At 57.0% G+C, this 18,836-nt stretch overlaps 1 protein-coding gene across 18 annotated transcripts in view; it reads right to left on the bottom strand.

Moving 5' to 3' along the window:
• Positions 1-1,166: 1,166 nt before the first annotated feature.
• The window catches only part of MAST3 (microtubule associated serine/threonine kinase 3), a 34,141-nt gene continuing 16,471 nt past the window's right edge, over positions 1,167-18,836 (bottom strand). For all 18 annotated transcript variants that reach the window (XM_045852899.1, XM_045852888.1, XM_045852890.1 and 15 more), the window contains 21 exons: positions 18,647-18,722; positions 18,156-18,365; positions 17,963-18,064; positions 17,571-17,703; positions 16,054-16,115; positions 15,577-15,662; positions 14,663-14,871; positions 13,939-14,077; positions 11,121-11,253; positions 10,742-10,907; positions 10,118-10,219; positions 9,332-9,454; positions 8,444-8,553; positions 7,485-7,618; positions 6,705-6,949; positions 6,085-6,291; positions 5,557-5,783; positions 5,055-5,177; positions 4,385-4,521; positions 4,073-4,254; positions 1,167-3,207 (listed from right to left, as the gene is read on the bottom strand). In XM_045852899.1, coding sequence (XP_045708855.1) covers positions 2,687-3,207; positions 4,073-4,254; positions 4,385-4,521; positions 5,055-5,177; positions 5,557-5,783; positions 6,085-6,291; positions 6,705-6,949; positions 7,485-7,618; positions 8,444-8,553; positions 9,332-9,454; positions 10,118-10,219; positions 10,742-10,907; positions 11,121-11,253; positions 13,939-14,077; positions 14,663-14,871; positions 15,577-15,662; positions 16,054-16,115; positions 17,571-17,703; positions 17,963-18,064; positions 18,156-18,365; positions 18,647-18,722 — 3,427 coding nt within the window. In that variant the 3' untranslated portion in view covers positions 1,167-2,686. The remainder of the gene's footprint in view (positions 3,208-4,072; positions 4,255-4,384; positions 4,522-5,054; positions 5,178-5,556; positions 5,784-6,084; positions 6,292-6,704; positions 6,950-7,484; positions 7,619-8,443; positions 8,554-9,331; positions 9,455-10,117; positions 10,220-10,741; positions 10,908-11,120; positions 11,254-13,938; positions 14,078-14,662; positions 14,872-15,576; positions 15,663-16,053; positions 16,116-17,570; positions 17,704-17,962; positions 18,065-18,155; positions 18,366-18,646; positions 18,723-18,836) is intronic.

Genomic DNA, 18,836 nt, shown 5'->3' with positions numbered 1-18,836 from the left:
TCCGAGGCTGGACTCGGCTGGGCTCGGCTGGGCTCGGCTGGGCTCGGCTGAATTTAGCGACGCCCAGACGATTCCGGAAATGGCCGAGCATGCTCCTCCAGGACTGGGAATTGAAGCTGAGTTCCGAGACTGTGGAATTTCTGGAAAGAACGTAGCGTGCTCCTTGCCAAATGAGGCCCTAGGAGAGACAGGCCACCAACTTCCGGAAATTGCTAAAGAATGGACGGCTGCAGAGGGCGGCTAATGCGACCCAGAGGTCAGGAAATAGGAGGCAGTGGAGGGGGTAAGAGGCTACCAGAGAAAGCTGTGGATACCAGCCGGTAGCTCAGTTGGTTAGAGCCTCGTTCCTGATCTCCAAGGTTGGGGGTTCGATCTGGGATCAGGACACTTATAAGACTCAATCAACGAATGCATAAGTAAGTGTAACAAGAAGTCAATTAGAAAAAGCAAGCTGTGGAACCAGGAGCCGGGGTTGCAGGCGTTTCCATGGCAGCCTAGAGCGTCCGGAAGCAGCTGCGTGAACTCCGGCCTATCCTATGCCTGAACACGCCCAACAGGGCACCAAATACAGACGGCTATTAGCCAAATGCATTGGGGCGTGGCCAAAGGTTTCTGACTGAGAGCTCGGAAAGTAAACAAACGTGCTGGGGCTGAGCTGGGTTCGCAGACGGGTGAAATTTTAGGGCACAGCCCAAGCAAGTATAAAATGGACAAAAAAGTGGTTTATTTATTAACAGAGTTAAGGGCCCCAGACGGGTGTCTGAATGAAACTTAATAAAAAAAATTCAGAGAGGAAAGGAGAGAGAAAGAAACATTGATTTTTCATTCCATCCATCCATGCATCCATTGGCTGCTTCCCGGATGTGTCCTAAGAGACTGAACCCACAACCCCAGTGAATCCGAATGATGCTCTAACCAACTAAGCTACCTGGCCAGCGCTGAATGAAACTTTTAACAATGGAGTCCAGACTGGGTACTACTCACAGGGAGAGGGCAGCAGGAGGCCAGGACAAGAGAAGCCATCAGGGAGTGTTGCGGTGAACTCCAACGCAGCAGTCAGAACCCACTTCAAATAACTTTGAGCAAGGGGTCTGTTTTCGCCCCACCCCACCCTGCTCTTCTTTTACTCATTTTTGGCCCTTGTTCACAAATCCAGACATTGGAACTCCTCTTTGTCCATGTGGGTTTTATTCACTGTCAGCTTCATGATGGAAGAAAGAAGCAAGTCATGCATAGCCTTGGTCTAGCTCCAACACTAGGCAGTGCTGGGAGAGAGGCAGGGAGGACACAGAGCGGGCTGCAGGATCTGAAAAGTGCCCCAAACCATGTGGGGCACAAGAGATCTTGCCAGCCACCTCCAAATGGGAGACAGAGGCTCTGGGATGCCCCCTTGGGTCACACAGCATCATGGGCTGGCTGGGGTCAGCTGTGTCTGACATTGGACTCTGCATTCAAGCTCCTTTGCTGACAAGGCCCACAGCAGGTCCTGGCTGCGTGACTCTCACCAGGAAATTGTGGGACAAGTCTCTGCCCCTCATCAGGCCTCTGTTAATTGTCGTTAAAATGGTGGTGATGACACCAGCTTCAGCCTTCTCAAGGCTGGCTGAGAGACAAGCCATGAATAAAAGAGTTTGGCACATAAAGTCATTGGGATTATTTTTGTAAACATGAGGAAACCCAGGCACAAAGTGCAGAAGCCATTTTCCCAGAGCCACACAGTGGAACCAAGATTCAGACATGGGCTTCACTACCCCCCATCTGGGTTTTCTGCTCGAATTTCACCCCAGGGAGGCTCTGACACATTGAGGGAACCATCAGTGGGTATTTCACAGACATACCATGTTCTAGTGCTCACCCTGGTGGGCATCAAACATGTGAAATCTTGGCCAGGGTGGACATTCTTCTGCCCTGGCAGCGCCCTTTGAAGCTTCTGTCTCCTAGGGCATTAATGTCCTCCAGTGGAGTGGATGACCCCTCTGCCTAGATCTGATGAACTCCTACTCATCTGTTAAAGCCCCAGTTCCCACATCCCCTAAGCCCAAAGGACTAGAGGCAGACTCTAACCAAGCTGGTCTCCAGATGGAAGCTACAATGGTGGAAAGCAGTCTTCAGTGTCCAGTCCATCATGGGGAGGACTCTGTTTTGTGGTGGAGGGGAATCAATTACAGACTCTCCAGGTCGCATCCAGATGGGGCCTGGATGAGTGATCTGGGCCGCATCCCCATCAGTACGTCTTGGGTCAGGGATGGGATCAAGTAAAACACAAAAAACTTAAAAAAATTTTACAAGTATAGAAAAATGAGGAAACAAGGACATATGTAACCTGTCCAAAGTGCTTCCTTCTGCGCCCCAGGGGCAGGGTCTGCAAATGGGGTCCCAGGTGCAAGGAGCAGGACCCAGGCGGCTCCCTCAGGTTATTGTTTACAAAAAGTAATAAATTAGTCACGGATTTGCTGCTATTTACAATGCCACCCTCACCCCCCATTCCTGCCCTATCGCCCCTGACTGATGGGCATCAAAACACGGAGGCACTTGACTCCACCTTCCAGCAAGGACTATGATGGCTTCCTGCCTTCTGGGTGTGACAGACTGGTGGCTTAGTCTCCATCGAGGTGTCACTTGACTGAAAGAATCTTGCACAAAAAACACATGACTTCCAGGCCAGGGGGAGGCCAGGTGGGAGGGATCAGTCCTTCCCCGTGGGTTCCAGGGCTCCAGACACAGCCTCAGCGCCCTCCACTTCGATCTGTGGCATCACAGTTGGTGGCCTGGTGGCCTCCTCGGCGGGGTCATCAAAGCTCACTTCCTGCACAGCCTCCTGCTTCTTGAAGGAGTCTCGGCGCTCAGACAGGTGCAGCCTTCGCATGACCACCAGCTCGGCATCAGGCCCGTGGCTGCGACGCCCTTGCTCCCCATCCAGCCGCTCACCTGTACCCAGCTTGTCAGCCGACTGGCCCCGGCGCAACCTTGGGGACCGGGTGGGTGCAGGCAGGGGCGAGGGCGAGCGGGGTGGGGGTGCAGGCACAGGCGGGCAAGCCAGGGGAGAGGGTGGGATGCTGCTGGTGGACTTGCGGCGTCCAGCTTTAGGGCGGGGTGGCCCAAGCTTGGCAGCTAGGCCATGCAAGGAGCTGGGGCGGGTGTGGCCAGCAGCAGCTGGCGAGGCAGGGCTGCTGGAGCTCGGAGATGCACTGGGTGGGGATGCAGTGTCTGTGGGTGACAAGTGAAGTTCAGGGCTACCAGCCTCGTCCCTAGCCTTGAGGTGGGGCCCTGAGACTGACCGCACCTGCTGAAGCCTACACTGTTCCAGGTGGCCACCTATCGTGCCTGCTTTTCCTGCCTCTTGTTGGTTGGAAGGGTGTTCCCTGGGCTTAGATCTGGTGAACTGCTCTTATTCACCCACTTCTCCCCCGATGACTCATCACTCATTGGGCCAAAGATACCCATTCACAGTCCATCTGTCCACTGGTCCCCAGACTTATCCAGCGAGGGCCCTGGTCACCACCCCACTCCCAGGGTGCAGCCCCAGAGGCCACCTTGTCTGAGGAAGGCAGAGATGGCACAGATAACCTCGACCCATGAGGTCGGATGGGGAGGTGGCCAGAGGGAGAGAAGTAGTTGGGGTCACCAGGAGTCAGGGAGGGCTTCCTGAGGGTGGAGATCTGTGGTCCTCCTCCAGAGGCCTTCCCTGCCTCTCCTCTGGGTTGCCCCTGACTGTCTCACTGTTGGACCAAGTCACCATCCTTTCCTGTACCAAAACGATCTTTCCAAGCCCTCTCTTGCCCACACACCCTCTGTGGTTCCCTACTGCCCACCAACTTAAGCTCAGCTTGTAGGCCTGATCCACCCTCCGGTGTCCCTTCTCCAGCCTCCCCCCGCTTGCACATCCCTCCAGTCTAGACCCCTTTATCCACGATGTTCCGTCTGCTGGGCACACACTTCCCTGGCCTTGCACCTGTCTCTGCCTATGCCCAGGCTGCGTCTTAGACTCCAGTCATCTGTTTCCTACATTATGTCGTCCATCTTCCCATCTCTGCCCACTCCCTCCACCCCCAGTGGTCGTGGGTACACCCACCTGCCAGGGTTTCAGGAGCAGGGCTGCGGCAGGGCATGGTGGGGCTCGGGGAGAGGCTGTGGGTGGGTGAGCCTGGGAGGCTCTCGCTGGACGACAGGGAGTGGTGGAGGCCAGAGGAGAAGCTGCGGCTGGTGTGCAGCACTGACGACTGTTTCGAGATCTTCTTGAAGAGCGACTTCCGCCTGTGGGTGAGAACCCTGGGTGCTCCAGCAGCCCTGCCCTCAGCGGGAGCCTCGGGACCACTACCTCCAGTGCCCCCCACCCTGCTCCAGCTGATACAGATTCCCCCATCCACGCTCCCTGGCTGCTCACCGGTCCTGTGTCTCACGCCGGCGGCTCCGCTTGCTCCTGCGTGCCATGCGGCCCTTGGCCACGTTCTTTCGGGCAGGGCCCACCTTGATGGATGTGTTCTCCAGGGCGGTGGTCCGAAGGGCGATCTTGTTGCTGCTCTGCAGGGGCGATGGTGAGGGGTCTCTCCTGTGTGCCTCCATCCCATGAGCACCCCCCCTGCAATCTCCTGCTTGTCCTCCAAAGCCTCAGATCCCGTCCAGTCATGTCTGACCTAACAATCTGGGCTAAGCACACGTGCCCATGTCTGCATGCTCATCCAGTGAGCTGCCCGCCTATCTGCTGGTTCCAGCTGCTCAACCTGGGGCCTACCTCCTCCCATGTCCCCGCCCTCAGGCCTGAGCCCCTGAGGACACCTGGCCTGAGGGAGGCAGAAATGGAACAGACCCCAGGGGATCAGAAAGGGCTTCCTGGAGGAGTGGCTTTTAGGGGTGATGTTAGGGGCCAAAGAAGGAAGCATACCCTGGTTGGATGGAAGGGGGAGGACAGGGTCTGGGCTTGGTGGCGTGGGTGGAGGGAGATCCATGGGGAATCAGCAGTAGAGGCCAAGGGGTGGTGGGGATATGGGGAGCCCTAAGGGTGGACAGGGAGCGGGGGTCTTGGGAACCCTGTGGGTGGGCAGTGGGGGCGGCACCTTCAGCAGCAGCTCAACAACGTCCATGTGCACCAGCCCCAGGACTGACTCCCCATTGACGTGGGTGATGAGGTCTCCGGCTCGCAGGCCCGCCTCATGGGCAGGGCTCCCCTCCTCCACGCTCTGTGGGGAGATGGCAGAGTCAGCGGTCAGCCACCAGAGACGCCAGCAAGCTGCTGCCTTTCCCTTGCCTCAGCTTCCCTGACGTTGGGGGCTTCTCAGAGAATGACCACTGGAGAGAGGATGGGCCAAGCCTGGGCTGGGGAGAGGGAGGATGACCCCCGTGCTGTGCACTTGCCAGCATGATGCGTAAGCTTCATGCGCACCCAGGGTCTTTGGTCCCCTGTCCAGCCCTGTCCTTCTTGTCCAACCCCTGCCACCATAACTGTCAGGGATGGCAAAGACCCAGGGGCACTAGCTCCCCATCCTGGGCCCCCAAACCTCACAGACTAGAAAACGCACCCCAGCAGGGCACGGCCAGCCCCACCCCAGGCCAGCTCACCCAGACGACGTGGTGCACAGTGTAGACGTCACTGTCGCCCATGTAGACTCGGATGGCCCGCAGGCTGAAGCCGTACTTCTTGCCAGAGCTGTGGATGACGATGGGGGGCCGCAGGCTGCCACACACGGGAGATGGGTCTCGACTGGGAGAGGAGTCACGAGAGGACGGGTTCGAGGACAGTGAGCGCGGGGACAGGGGGCTCATGAGGGGGCCACCACTGCCATCATCTGCAGGGATGAGGGTTAGAAAGGGGGTCACTCCCTGTGGGGCTCCCCCTGCAGGGTGCCTTCCCCTCCCACCATGCTGACCGCTCTGGCTGCTTCGCTGCTGCTCCGTGCTCTAGGCATGGTCCCCCTGCCAGGCCTCTGCACATGCCACCATGTGCCAGTCCCCCAGGTCTCCCTTCCCCTCTCCTGGGGCTCAAGCCAAACATCAGCTTCGGACACCCCAGTCAAAGCAGAGCCCCACCCCCTGGTTACAACGGAAGTGGACAGATGAGCAACGACAAGGCAGGGCCCCAGGCATTACCAGCTGTGATGATGAGTGACAGGGCGGACACGGAGGCTGACTTGGGCACACAGCCCCTGCTTGGGGAAGCCCTGGACTTCTCAGGGGCCGGGTCTTTGGGGCCCCCGAGGCGGTGGCCCCGGCTGGCATCCAGAGTCCGTGGCGTGGAGTGTCGGGCACCGGTACTGTTGCTCCGTAGGCGTGCCTGACTGAGGGCGGTGGGGTCGGCTGTGGGGTGAGCAGGGTCAGGGAGTCAAGGTCGACATGGACACAGTGCAGCCTCTTGGCCTTTGCTCAGGCAATTCCCTCTTCCTGTGTACCCTTCCTACACTGGTCTCCCCAGAAAGCTGCACTCTTCAAGTGCCTTCTTCCAGGAAGCCTTTCACCCACCCATCAGACCCCTAGCTCCCCCTCTGGCAGCTCCTAGGCCCCTCCCTCTCTCCTGTCCCATCCTGACCCAGTGAAGCTGGAGGCTCCTTAGGGATCACACTGAGGCCCAAGGCTTCTCCAGAGCCCTGACCTCTCTTATCTGAAATGCTCTCTGAAAAACTCCTCCTCACCCTTCAAAACCTATCTCAAAATCATCCTTTCTCTGGGAAACATTCCGTGATATCACCCCTCCTGCCCTCGGCACCACCTACCAGAGAGGCTGGAAGGCTTGGGCGTCACTGGGGTGGCTGCTGGGGGCAGGTCAGGCTCCCCAAGAATGAAGATGGGCCTCTTGGGGCCCACAGGGGCTGGGCTGACCCCCTCATCTTCCGACGAGAAGGCAAACTTGGGCATTGTGTCCGGGCCGGTGGTGTTCAGGAGAGATGGGCTAGGTCCCCGCTCAGGCTGGGAAGAGGATGAGTAGCAGGTGGAGCCCGAGGACGTCCAGGACCTTAGCCTGAGCAGGGAAGAGCCCAAGTCATGCCTGCCAGGTACCCACACCCTAGGACACCCAGTCGCCCCCAGTGGCCACATCTTAACTCTCAGCCTAGAGTCAGGGGCAATTTGAAAATACAGGCGAGTTCCCTTGCCTACTCCATTCTGTGTGTCTACCCAGAGAACTCCTATTCATTTTTCAAAACCCAGCTTCCAATGCCCATCCTCTAGCAGACATTATTTCTGCTGAGTATGGGCTGTGAAGGAGGAATCGGAATTTTTTAGCAAAGGGTATTGTGGGCAGAGGAAACAAAGCAGACAGACGCCGAGCAGTGTGTCACACTAAACACGGCTGCTTGGTGTTTAGTGTGGTCAGAAATGCTAAGACAAAGGGAGTAATGATAGGGGCTAGACTGGCAGAGGTCAGACAGGTTGGCTCATATGTTTGACCCTTTACTACTAGGCCACTAGGAAGCTCTTTTCAGTGTTAGATTTTGTGGCTCCACCTCCCATCAGGCTTGGAAGCTGGATCTGCTTATGCTGCCCAGCCCACCTACCGGACCTCAGTGCTCAGCCGGCGGCCATACTCCCCGTCGCTGCGCTCCCATCCTTCCTCCCGTTCCTCACTGAAGTTCCGTTCGGTGCAGGTGGGGGTTGGCTGCACAGCCAGGAACTCGGAGCTGCTGTAGACCTGAGAAGTAATAAAAAATAACAGCAGTGAGAATGGAGGCAGGAGCCACACCCATTTCCTACATGCCTACTGCTTCCCTGCGATTCACCTCCTTGGATCCTTATTTAGCACGTCCCTGGAGACGGCAGAGTCTGCGGCCCACCGTGCAGGTGAGAGACCGAGGGGGACACAGCCAGGGTTTCTGTTGATATCAGGACAACCTGCCCAGAGGCCAGGCCCCAGGTAGTACAGAGGGTTTTTGATCAAATTATAAACAAAGGAAGGAACTTAAGTTTGTGAGGCTCTAAAATGACACTCAACATAGGCACTCTAGTGACCATTGCCAAAAAGTGGAAACAACCCAAATGTCCATCAGCTGACGAAGGATAAAATGATGAGGTCCACCCACATGACAAATGTCACTCAGCCCTAAGAAGGACGGAAGCATGGACACACGCTACGGCGTGGATGAGCCTTGGAAACATCACGCTGAGTGTGAGGAAAGCCAGACACGAAAGGCCACACAGCACGTGACTCCATCTACGTGAAACGTTGGAAGAGGCGAATCCCCAGGGGCGGGAAGGGGCCTGCTGGTTGCCGGGCTGGAGGAGTGGGTGTAGGGAGTGACCGCTCACAGGGATGGGGTCTCCTTTGGGGGTGATGGAATGTTCTGGAACTAGGCAGAGATGGTGATTGCACAATATTGTGGATTCCCTGAATGTCAGTGACTCGTACACTCGAAAATGGCTAGAACAGTGTATTTTATGCTGCATTTACCACAGTAAAAAAATGCCCCACACCAAACGTGTTTCCTGAATGCTAGCCACATCCCGGCCGGGGTCCCACCTTGCTGAACCGGTGGGAGCAGGATGAGAACTGGGGGATCTCCGCGGATGACTCCTCATCGTTGGTCTCATCATCCTCAGAGCCCAGGTGCCGGTACCGTTCCAGGCGCGCTGCAGGAGGGAGAGCACGTGCAGCCCGCGTGAAGGGCCGTGAGGGTGGCGAAGTGAGGTGGGGAGGGTGTCCCAGGCAGGGTGGGGCAGGGGTACTCGCAGGGCAAAGGCCTTGAGGTAGGGCAGTCATGCCTCGTGTGTTTAGGGACAAGAAGCTTGGGTAGCAGAGTAAGTATCTGGGAGTCCCTTCCACCCTAGCTGTGTCCTTAAAAGCTGTGGTACTGTTGGTGGAAATTCGTGTGTCTGAGCCTTAGTATCTTCATCCTTGAGACAGGTCACCCAGAATTAAGAAAACTATGCACCTCAAATGTAAGGTATCCTCGCTTTACAGAAGAGGAAACAGACACTCAGAGAGGACTTTTGACACGCCCAAGATCACACAGCAAGTTCTGGAGGAGGCACTGAAAACCAAGGGCATTTGCTGTGTTTGGCCGGAGCCCTGAGTAGGGAGAGTCCACTGAAGTTCCTGTGGGGACCCTTCCAAAAAAGCTCAGCAAGGTACCCGGCCCTCCCAGAGAGTGCCCCATGCTGGGAAGCTGAACCTACAGACCCCAGGTGACGGTGTGCCACCCTCGGTCCCTTGGTTTCTCCTCCCACCATTTGAGGGGGTGCTGTACCTCCTGAACCTGGAAGCCCAGGAAATCCCAGCCAGGGGGGCACGCTGCCCCAGCTTCTCGGAAAGCTCAAGGAGTCGGAAGCTCTAGGCCCAAGGCGAGGAGCCCAGCCTGGGCAGAGATGCCAGCAGACACCCCTGTGCACCCCTGGGTCTCCTACTCACTGTCGAAGTAGCTGGTGTCATCCTCGGCTTCGAGCTGTGGAACGAACTCGGCCTTGTGTCGCAGAAGCCCTGCCCAGTCCAGCGTCCAGAAGAAGGGGTGCTGTTTCACCTCATGGGTGCCACCTGCAGACACGCCTGGCTGAGCCCAGTGGGGCCTGCCCCCGGCCCTCTGAGCCAGTGGGTACCAAAACTTGGCCAACACAGAACCAGAAAGATGGGAGGGGGAGCCAGCCACTCTTTAACAGCCCAGAGAGGAACGGAGCTGGGGCTCGAACCCAGGCCCTGCTCTTACTTCTGCTGGATGCTGAGATACCACCACCTTTAGAAACCCCAGAGCCTTAGAAGGGCTTTCTTCTTGGGCTTTTTCCACGTTTCTGCTCCAAGGAGCAGAGCTGACTGGCTGACGGTGTCCTGTTCCCAATTTCGGCCCCACTGTTCTGTCCCGTGGCCAGGCTCCGTTGTGAACATGACCCGCAGTGGCAGTGGTAATGCGTTAATGCACAAGTCGCAAATAGTAGGCGGCTGGGAAAACTGGAATAGTGACATCTAATGGGCTGGGCCATTGAGGACCTTAGGACACAGGCCCTGGAGATCTTACAGGCTCCCATACTCACCCTGCCTCAGTGCCCCCTGTCTGCACCAGACCCAGCTACCTGCTGTTCCTTCAAGGGCTTGTGCTAATTCCTGGCAAACTCCTATGTATCCTTCAAAACTCCAGCTCCGAGTCCCTCTCCTCCATGCAGCCTTTCAGGTAGAATTCTTATTGACTCCAGCCTCCACACATACCAGTGCCAAGACGGTCCAGTGGGTTCTGCCGGAGGAGCCTGGTAATGAGGTCCTGGGCGTCAGCCGGAAGGGCCTCCTCCCCATCTGGCCACATGATCTCATCTAAAAGGAGGGGAGGGAGTGAAAGGGCGGGGATAGTCCTGCCTAGCACCTCCCCTCACTCACTGCGCCTCCTCCGCCCATTTGCCTCCTCTGCCTCCTCCGCTCGCTCGTCAACACACCAGGCTCCGTCCCACCTCCCAGCCTCTGCTCTGAGCACCTTCCCCTCCTCTATGTCCACAGCCACCTCTCACACCTGCAGGTCTGTGCTCACAGGTCATCTCTGAGGCCTCCACAGCTCTCTACTCAACGCAGTGTCCCAGCCCCCTGCCCCTCCCCTTTCTGCTTTTCCTTCTTGGCATTTTTGGCATCTAATTGCTCCATAATTGGCTTATTTATCTCGCTTATTGTCCATCTTGCCTACTGGGTAGCGAGCGCCAGAAGGGCTGTCCACTTTTGTCTTCAGTTGTGTGCGCAGATGGGGCCAGACACACCACAGAGGCACGGCCCACCCACGGGCCTGCTCCCTTCTCTGGCACAGATGGGGAGACTGCTGCCCTGAGCCCCAGGGGGTGGGGAACGCACCACTGACCACCTGGCCAAAGAGCTCCTCAGGGGTGTCTCCAAAGAAGGGCACGCAGCCCACCAGGAACTCATAGAGGACGATGCCCATGGCCCACCAGTCCACTGGCTTGCCGTAGCCCTGACGGAAGATCACTTCGGGTGCGATGTACTCAGGTGTCCCGCACACCTGGGCCAGGCAGAATGGGGAAACTGAGGATGGCCCCCAGCCCAGGAGAAACCCCAGGAGAGACTGGAAGGCCAGGCCCAGGCTGGGAATAAGGGGTTGGTAGAATTAAAGGGGGCAGTCTATTTCCTCCTTTTTGTTGCCAAGCCTTGCCATGTCCTGGGGTCAGGCTCCAGATGGAGGGGGCCCAGCACTCGGGGGCGCCTGCCCGCCCACCTGCTTGTCCACGAATTCCCTGGTGTCCTTCTCAATGTGGCCCTCGTAGAGGTTGGTGGCCATGCTCATGAGCCCGATCTTGGATAGGCCGAAGTCGGTCAGCTTGATGTGGCCGAGCGAGGTGATGAGCAGGCTGTGGGTGGGCAGGTGGCACACTCAGGGCTACGGCCCAGGCACTGGTGGCTCCCACTGCCCTGGAGCTTGGCTCTACCCAGGGTGGGCCGGAGACCCCCAGGGGACAGAGAGGTCCTTCTGGTGCACAGCCATGTTATCACAAGAACCAGTGGGTCTCGGGCACTATTACAAATTTGGCAAACATCTCAGTGCACCTACTGGGTACATCTGGTGTTGCTATTGAGTACCTACTGTATACTTCTCTGTGTAAAACTAAATTTCCTGAGAATCACAGCGTCTCCCAACTGTGTGTTAAACCATCTCCTGAATACCTGCTTGGGGGGTGGGTATCTACAGAGTGTTTTTGTGCCAGCGTCCATTATTGTAACACATGAAATACTTTGCAAGCACCTATTGTTTATCTTTCATGTTGAAAAATGAACACACCTTGAGCACCTGGTGTATACAGATACGTGTCTGTGCCCCTCATGAGTGGACCCATTGTTTAAAAACTCACACATCTACTGCGTGTGCTGCTGTTTAAGTTTTCTAGCTGAAATATGTAAATGGTTTGCTACGTGACAGAATCACATGCTCTATCATTATAAAGTCACGTTTTCACACACCTCCTGGATACTTCCGCAGCTTAAAGCTAAATTTCTGGAGAGCTCCCTGTAGAACTCTCTGTATATATGCAGGTTGTTGGATGAGCCATCTATTTGGCACCTACTGTGAACCTCAACTCTGTAAAGAAACAATCAGTGTACCTATTATGTGCATCTGCTTCTTTTGAAAAATAAGGGGTGTTTTCCCCAGTAACCACTGTGTGCAGCAGCTGCGGAAAAAAGCTACCAGGTGCAGCCATACATTCCAACACCAAAGCCACGTTAAGAGAACCAGCGTTTCCTGGGCTCCTCCAGGCACACTGTCAAAAAACACGTTCATTTCTTGCCCTGGCCAGGTAGCTTGGTTGTGAGAGCGTGGTCCCAGCACGCCAAGGTTGCATATTCCATTCCTGGTGGGTCAGGCACATACAAGAACCGACTAAAGAATGTATCACTGAGTGCAACAACAAACCGATGTTTTTCTCTGTCTTATAAGTGAAATGACACCATGCCTAGGATTTCCTTCCAATCACTCCATGGGGAGGGAGAAGGGACTGGTTAAGGGCTGGTGGCAGTGGAGCCCGAGTTCGGGCACGGGCACTACACCCTTCTGTTATGGGCTGAGCTGTGTCCCCCCCAAAATACACCTGTTGGAACCCTGCCCCCAGTAACTGTGAGTGTGACTTCACTCGGAGACAGTCCTTGGACACGTGGGTGCTTGAGATAAGGTCAGATTGGAGCGGGGTGGCCTCTGACCCAGCACGACCAGGGTCCTTATAAAAAGGGAAGGTTTGGACACAGGCGTGCACGCAGGGGGAGCACCAAGGGAGCACTAGGGTGATGCTGCCACAAGCCAAGAAACTGCCAGAAGCTGGGAGAGAGGTCCCTCCCTGGAGCAGATCCCTCCCTGGCGCCTTCAGAGAGGGTGCGGCCTGCTGACACCTTGACCTTGGACTTTGGCCTCCAGACGGTGAGAATAAATCTCTTTTGTTTAAGCTGCCCAGTCTGTGGTATTTTGTTAAGGCAGCACTAGGGAACTCATGTACCTTCTCTTGAAACTTTCCAAGTGAAAATGAAATAGTATTTTTCTCAAGAACCTATTGTATGGACCTATCCTTCTTTCAACCCTTTAAGGTTGGGCAACTTCTCGCCCCGTCTTGCAGATGAGGGACCTGAGGGGGCGGGCCCTTCTCTGGGGTCTGACCTGAGGAGCTCAGAGGACCCCAATCCACTCTGGGATGATCTCAAAGAGGCCCACTGGGCACAGAGCTTCCTTAGGGCATCAAGCACAGGCCCAGGTATACAGCAGGTGCCAAATACACATTTGCTTTGTTTTCTAAGCCTCTTGCAAATTACAAGATGCTCTGAAAACATGCAGGGCTCTTACTGCTTATGTTCACAACTTCACATAGTAAGTACCTGAGAAACATGGGGTTCCTGCCTCATATCCAGAGGGCACTCAATGCATGGGTGAGCCCTTTCCTCTGTACACCGCAGGTGCTCAATTAGTGCAGGGGAGAGTGCTTTTAAAATTATGTAGGGGTTATAAAGCATGAAGGATTATTCACATTCATGCTCATGTCTCCCCCCTAGTCACCCACAGAGAACTGGCACATAGTAGGTGCTTGCTAGAGGCTAGAATAAACACTCTAAGACTCCCAACAAACATCCGTCTCTTCCTTTCCTACACTAAAACATAACATGTGCTCAAGACATGCATAGTCCGTTTCTTCACATATAAGGTCTAGAAACACTCACGTTCCCTTTCCCTGAATATAGCTGGTGCCTAAGTGCACATTCCCTCTCCTCGCCTGGGCCCATATCCATAAGTGTACAGTCCTTTCCCTGCATACAGCAAGTGCCTATTAAGTAACTGTTCCCTCTGTACACACCAGGTGCTCAACATGTGCAAGTTCTCCGCCTTCCTGTGAGCAGGGACCCCATGATGCTAAAAGAATCCAGATAGGTGGTTCTCCTGAGCAGCCCAGACCCCACTGAGGCACCAGCTCCGTGCCTCTCTGGGCCCTGCCCCTTGCATGGCTCCAAACCCCGCCCTCAGCCCTCCCAGGCCACCTCAGAAGCCCCAGCCACTTGCTCACTTGTCAGGCTTGAGGTCCCTGTGCACAATGCCGTAGTTGTGCAGGTATTCAAGCGCCAGCACTGTCTCTGCGAAGTACATGCGGGCCATGTCCACGGGCAGTGGGCCCATGTTCTTCAGGAGTGTGGCACAGTCGCCCCCTGCAAGGGGCCAAGGTGCACAGAGGTGTAGGCTGTACAGCCAACACCTCCGCACCCTCCCTGCCTGGTGCAAAGGTCCCCAGTGATACAGAATCAGGGTGGAAAACCGGGCAGGGCTTTGGGGAGGGTAGCCCCTGCCTCCTGCTTCTTGCCCCCAGGGCAGCCGCTCTGTTAAGGGTGCCTCCAAAGTGCACACTCTCTTTCCTTGCCTGGCAGCGTGCTGGTAAGTGGCCATTCCCGCACTTACCCGAAGGCCCTGCTCTATCCTGAACTGCAACCCGAAGCCAAAACTCCTTACCCTGAGCCCTCCCCTATTCTTCTAGCTTCCAAGCCTCTGCCCACCAGTCAGTCTCCCCTGCCTAGGATGTGCATCCTTCCTGTCCTCTAGGGTCCTGCCTTGACGCTCTCCTTTGGGCTCCCCCAACCCCGATCTCCCATTCTAGACTGACGGTCTAGACTGCCCGGGGGCAGGCTGGGACCGCATGAAGATTAGAGCACACAGCACCCTGGCCCAAGGAAGGGCTTTCTCCCAGGAAGAGGGTGAGCTCCCTGTTGCTAGAGGCATGCAAGCCCAAGGGATCTCACCTTCCACATACTCCATGACCATGCAGAGGTGGCGCCGGGTCTCAAAGGAGCAGAACATGCTGACCACAAAGGGGTTCTCGGCGAAGGTGAGGATGTCGCGCTCCACAAAGACCTGCTGGATCTGGTTGCGCAGGATCAGGTTCTGCTTGTTGATCTTCTTGATGGCGAAGCGCTGCCTTGTGTCCCGGTGCCGCACCAGGTAGACGGCCCTGGGGGAAGGGCCAGGCTTGCTGAGGCCTGAGCTGGGGCCCTGGCAGACACGGGACACAGCCCTGGGCCCAGGACCGGATCTGATCTGCTAGGCCATGGCCTGTGCTGAGGTCCCCACCTGGGACACCTTTCTCCGTTCCTGACCCCTCCTCCCAGGTTTAGGCGGCCCTCCTCGGTGCCCTATAAATGAACCAGACGTGGCCCTGGTGTCCTGGCCCTTAGAACGTTTATCTATTCATACCAGGCTGAGACCCACTAACTCAAAATCCTGCACCAAACTCAAACTGATTTAAATATAGTCCAAATAAGCCATTTGGCGCCTTCTGGCTTTTTATAGCTGGTGAGACTGTACCCCACCACTCCCAGCCACAGATAGACCCCGGGGCCATAAGGAACCCGCACATGCTGTTGCACTCTTTGGGGCTCTCTGACCCACAGACTTGACACCATGCCATTGGCCCCCTCTCCCATCTTGCTCTGATGTCTCAGGCTGTCAAGACTCTGCACGCCCACCCCTCTGCAAATCTGTCAGTGACAAACGGCTCACTGCATGCAACTGCCACCATGTGGTCACCTTTTCTCCCAATCGCAGCCCACTACACCTGGACCAGGGACGAGACCATCTGCATACTCAGAGGCCACGGGGCCTCAGGCATCCCCGTGGGTATGTGAGAAATGGGCCTGTGGGGGACCCAAGAACTCACCCGTAGGCCCCATTGCTAATGAGCTTGATGGTCTCAAAGTCGCTCTCGCACGGCTTCCTCCGTGATGGGCCGACCAGGGAACGGCTCTGGGGGGCAAGAAGGGTTCAGGGTCCCGACCCCCTGAAGAGTGGGCTGAGCTCTTCTAGCCCCTAATTCCTGGTGCCTGATGCTGCTTCCTCTCCCCTTCAAACTTCTCCAACTCAGTGTCCGAGTTTCTGAGCTTTTGCCAAGTTGTGCCCTCCTCCCAGAAAACTCTTACATATCCTCCAAAACACCTTTCCAGTGCCCCTTCCAGCCCTGCCTTGCCCTACCTACACAGCACAGCAATCTAACTTCCCCCACCTTGCCCCCACAGCCACGGGCACTTATCAAGAACCAGTCATGCAAAACTTCTGCAAATCCAGACCCTCCCATGGCTGTCTGGTCTGCCCTGAAAATAATAAGACAGGTGCGGGTCCCCATAGCTCCGTGCCTTACCTCCATGCACTCGGGTGCTGGGGCTTGTCCTCCGTCATCGAGGTGACTCAGAGGCACCATCTCTGCAAGATGAGGGAGGAGCCTTAAGTGGGGCCTCCACATCTTGTCTGTCACCCAGAGATGCCCTGAGGCTTCCAGGGCCCGTCTGGAGCTGGGGATGTGGAGCCTCCCCTGACCAGCTTCCAGGACACTGCCCATGAGTCCCCACTGTGTCCGAGTCACGGGCAAACCCCAGAGGCTGGACTAAACAACTGAGGGGCCGTCCAGGAGGGCTAGCAAGCAGGCTCCGGCTGCTCAGCCTTCACCAAGCCCTGGATCCCAGACTTGGGCCAGGGAACACGAGCTGTGACCAGCCTCCGGTGACCTGACAACTCCTAGTTCACAGTGTGGCCCAGGGGGAGCCCCTGACAGTCCAGCCCCAGGGCTTGGCAGAAGGTTGGAATGAGTGGTCTCTGAACTGTAAGCTGTGACAGTGGCAATGAAGTGTCTCATGGTCCCAGAGCTAGGCTGGGATGTGATGCGGTAGGGCCTCAGGGGTGAGTGAGGCCTGAGCTCAAATGCAGCCTCTTCCATCCTCAGTAGGCCCCCCAGGGGCTGGGTAGGTGATCTGCCCCCACAGCCTCAGCAGCCACTTGCCTGGTCACTTCCGGCTCCCTCTGACACCAGGCCACCCCCTGCACCACCTGCGTTATCTTCACTGGACAGACAGGAGGATGGCTTTGGCCACAGGGCTGGCCCACCAGTGCTGGGCCTTGGCACACCTGTGTCTCATGCCCTGCTCACCCTCATCCACCCGGAGCCTCAGTCTCTGCAGCTTTAAGGGGGATAACGGCAGCCTGGTCCCAGACTCAACAGCAATGACACTGGGTGGGCACCGACTGCTACGGCCACCCCCCTTGCCTCCCTCAGCTTCCCTGTTTCCTCTGCTCCTCAGCTGTACCCCCTTTGCTGCTCTTCCAACACACCAGGCATAGCCCCACCTCAGGGCCTTTCCTGTCCCCCCTCCTGGTTCTCCCCCTTTGCTCCCCCAGGTCAGCATCTGGTCACCTCTCCATCCTCAGCTTGAGTATCACCTCCTCTCAGAGCCTGCCCCGACCACCCCTGAACTGGGTAAATCCAAGTTCCATGCTTCCCTCGTGGACCCCCCTGCCCTGGCTGTCAGGGGGACTTCTTCCCTACAGCCGGGCCCCTCCGACTCCCAGTCCACCTCTAGGGCCACAGTCGGGTGGAACTGGGAACAGGCTTTGTGAATTTGCGGGATGATGTGAATGTCATTGCCAGTGGTGGTCCCTTGGTGTCCTGGCCCACTTCAACTTGGCATTTGAAGACACCGACTACCCAAGGCCCTGGCAGGTCAGGGGTCCAATGTGCAGCCAACTGATGCTGGGGTCCTGGACACTTTGCCCACAGAGGGTCCCACGGGTGACCAAGGACAGGAAACAGAGAGACAAGGACAACATGACTCTACTCCAGCCTCTCCTCGGTCTCTTCCTCCCACCCTGCCCCACCCAGCTCACCCTCAAGGGGGTCCTTAGCCAGGCCCAGCTGCCCAATGATGTACTGTGGCAGGTCCGTCTTGATGCCCTGGCCCTCTCGAGCCTGGCCCTCAGCAGCCTCCAGCAGATGGTAAAACTCCTCAGGGTCAAACTCCTGGGGGTGCAGAGGGCTGGTCAGCCAAGGCTTGGTCTCACCTCCAGGCCTTCACAAGGGATGTGCCTTCTGTCTGGAGCACTCTGACCAGTGGTTTCAACTTGTCCCTGGGGTCTCAGCTCCTGTCCCATCCTGCAGGAAGCCCACCCCAGCCTGGCAGCCTCTTGAAGCCCTACGCAATGGGAACTGTGTCTCATGTCTTGGGGATCTGGTCTCAGCTCTGCAAGGCCCCTGCCTCTGACCATGTGAGGGGACTCACGAGGCACTCAAGGAGCCGTGCAGGCCGGGAAATGATGATCAGCAGCTTCCGGACCAGCTGGACAATGAAGCCGACCTCCTCACTGTCCGAGCGCTCATGGGCCTGGAGGCAGGTTGGCAGGATATCACTTGTTGGCCTTGTCCCTGCCCTGTCCCACCCAGGACCCCCAGCCCCAAGCCCCCCAGCCACACACATCCTGCAGCAGTCTCTCCAGCTTCTCTTGCATCTCTAGGAAGTAGCGGGAGGTAACAAGTGCCTCTCCAGACTTGGCCAGGCAGTCACGGGCCAGCTCGATGATCTGATGGTGGATGAAGCCCAGGACACCATCGGCCAGCGCCAGCCGGGCGCCAGGTGCAAAGGCAGTGAGGAACTCCTGCAGGCGGCCCTCCATCTGGGCCGTGGCCTGGGCGGGGGAGACGGGCGACTGGTCATTGCACGGGACTGGGGAACAACATGAGAAGATGGGAGCAGGAGAGACAGCGGGGAGAGAGAGATGCAACCATGGAGCTGGTGGGGGCAGAGGACAGGGGGGTGGGGGGCGGGCGGCATTTGAGACCAAGAGGGAAAAAGAGAAATGGACAGATGTGGGGACATAGCCAAGGAGACAGAGAGCCTGTCTACCACACAAACAGACAGCAATGTGGATGGGTGTCGGGGCCAGTCCAGCCACAGGGCATTGCCCACCTTCGGGAACCTCTCCCGGTACACATGGTTCATCATGACGATCTCGTTGTCGAAGGTTCCTGTTGTGCGTCCAGGGCTGAAGGGGGGTGATGATCAGCTGGTGACATGGGAGCTGAGACCCGGCCTGGGGAGGGGGCTGAGCCAGGCCAAGGCAGGCTCCCAGTCAGCGGGAGAGGAGGAGCCGTGGTGG

Source organism: Phyllostomus hastatus, unplaced genomic scaffold, assembly GCF_019186645.2.
Source record: "Phyllostomus hastatus isolate PE091 unplaced genomic scaffold, TTU_PhHast_1.1 phas_contig_98, whole genome shotgun sequence".
Lineage (NCBI taxonomy): Eukaryota > Metazoa > Chordata > Mammalia > Chiroptera > Phyllostomidae > Phyllostomus > Phyllostomus hastatus.
This window is presented reverse-complemented; position numbering and strand designations above follow the sequence as displayed.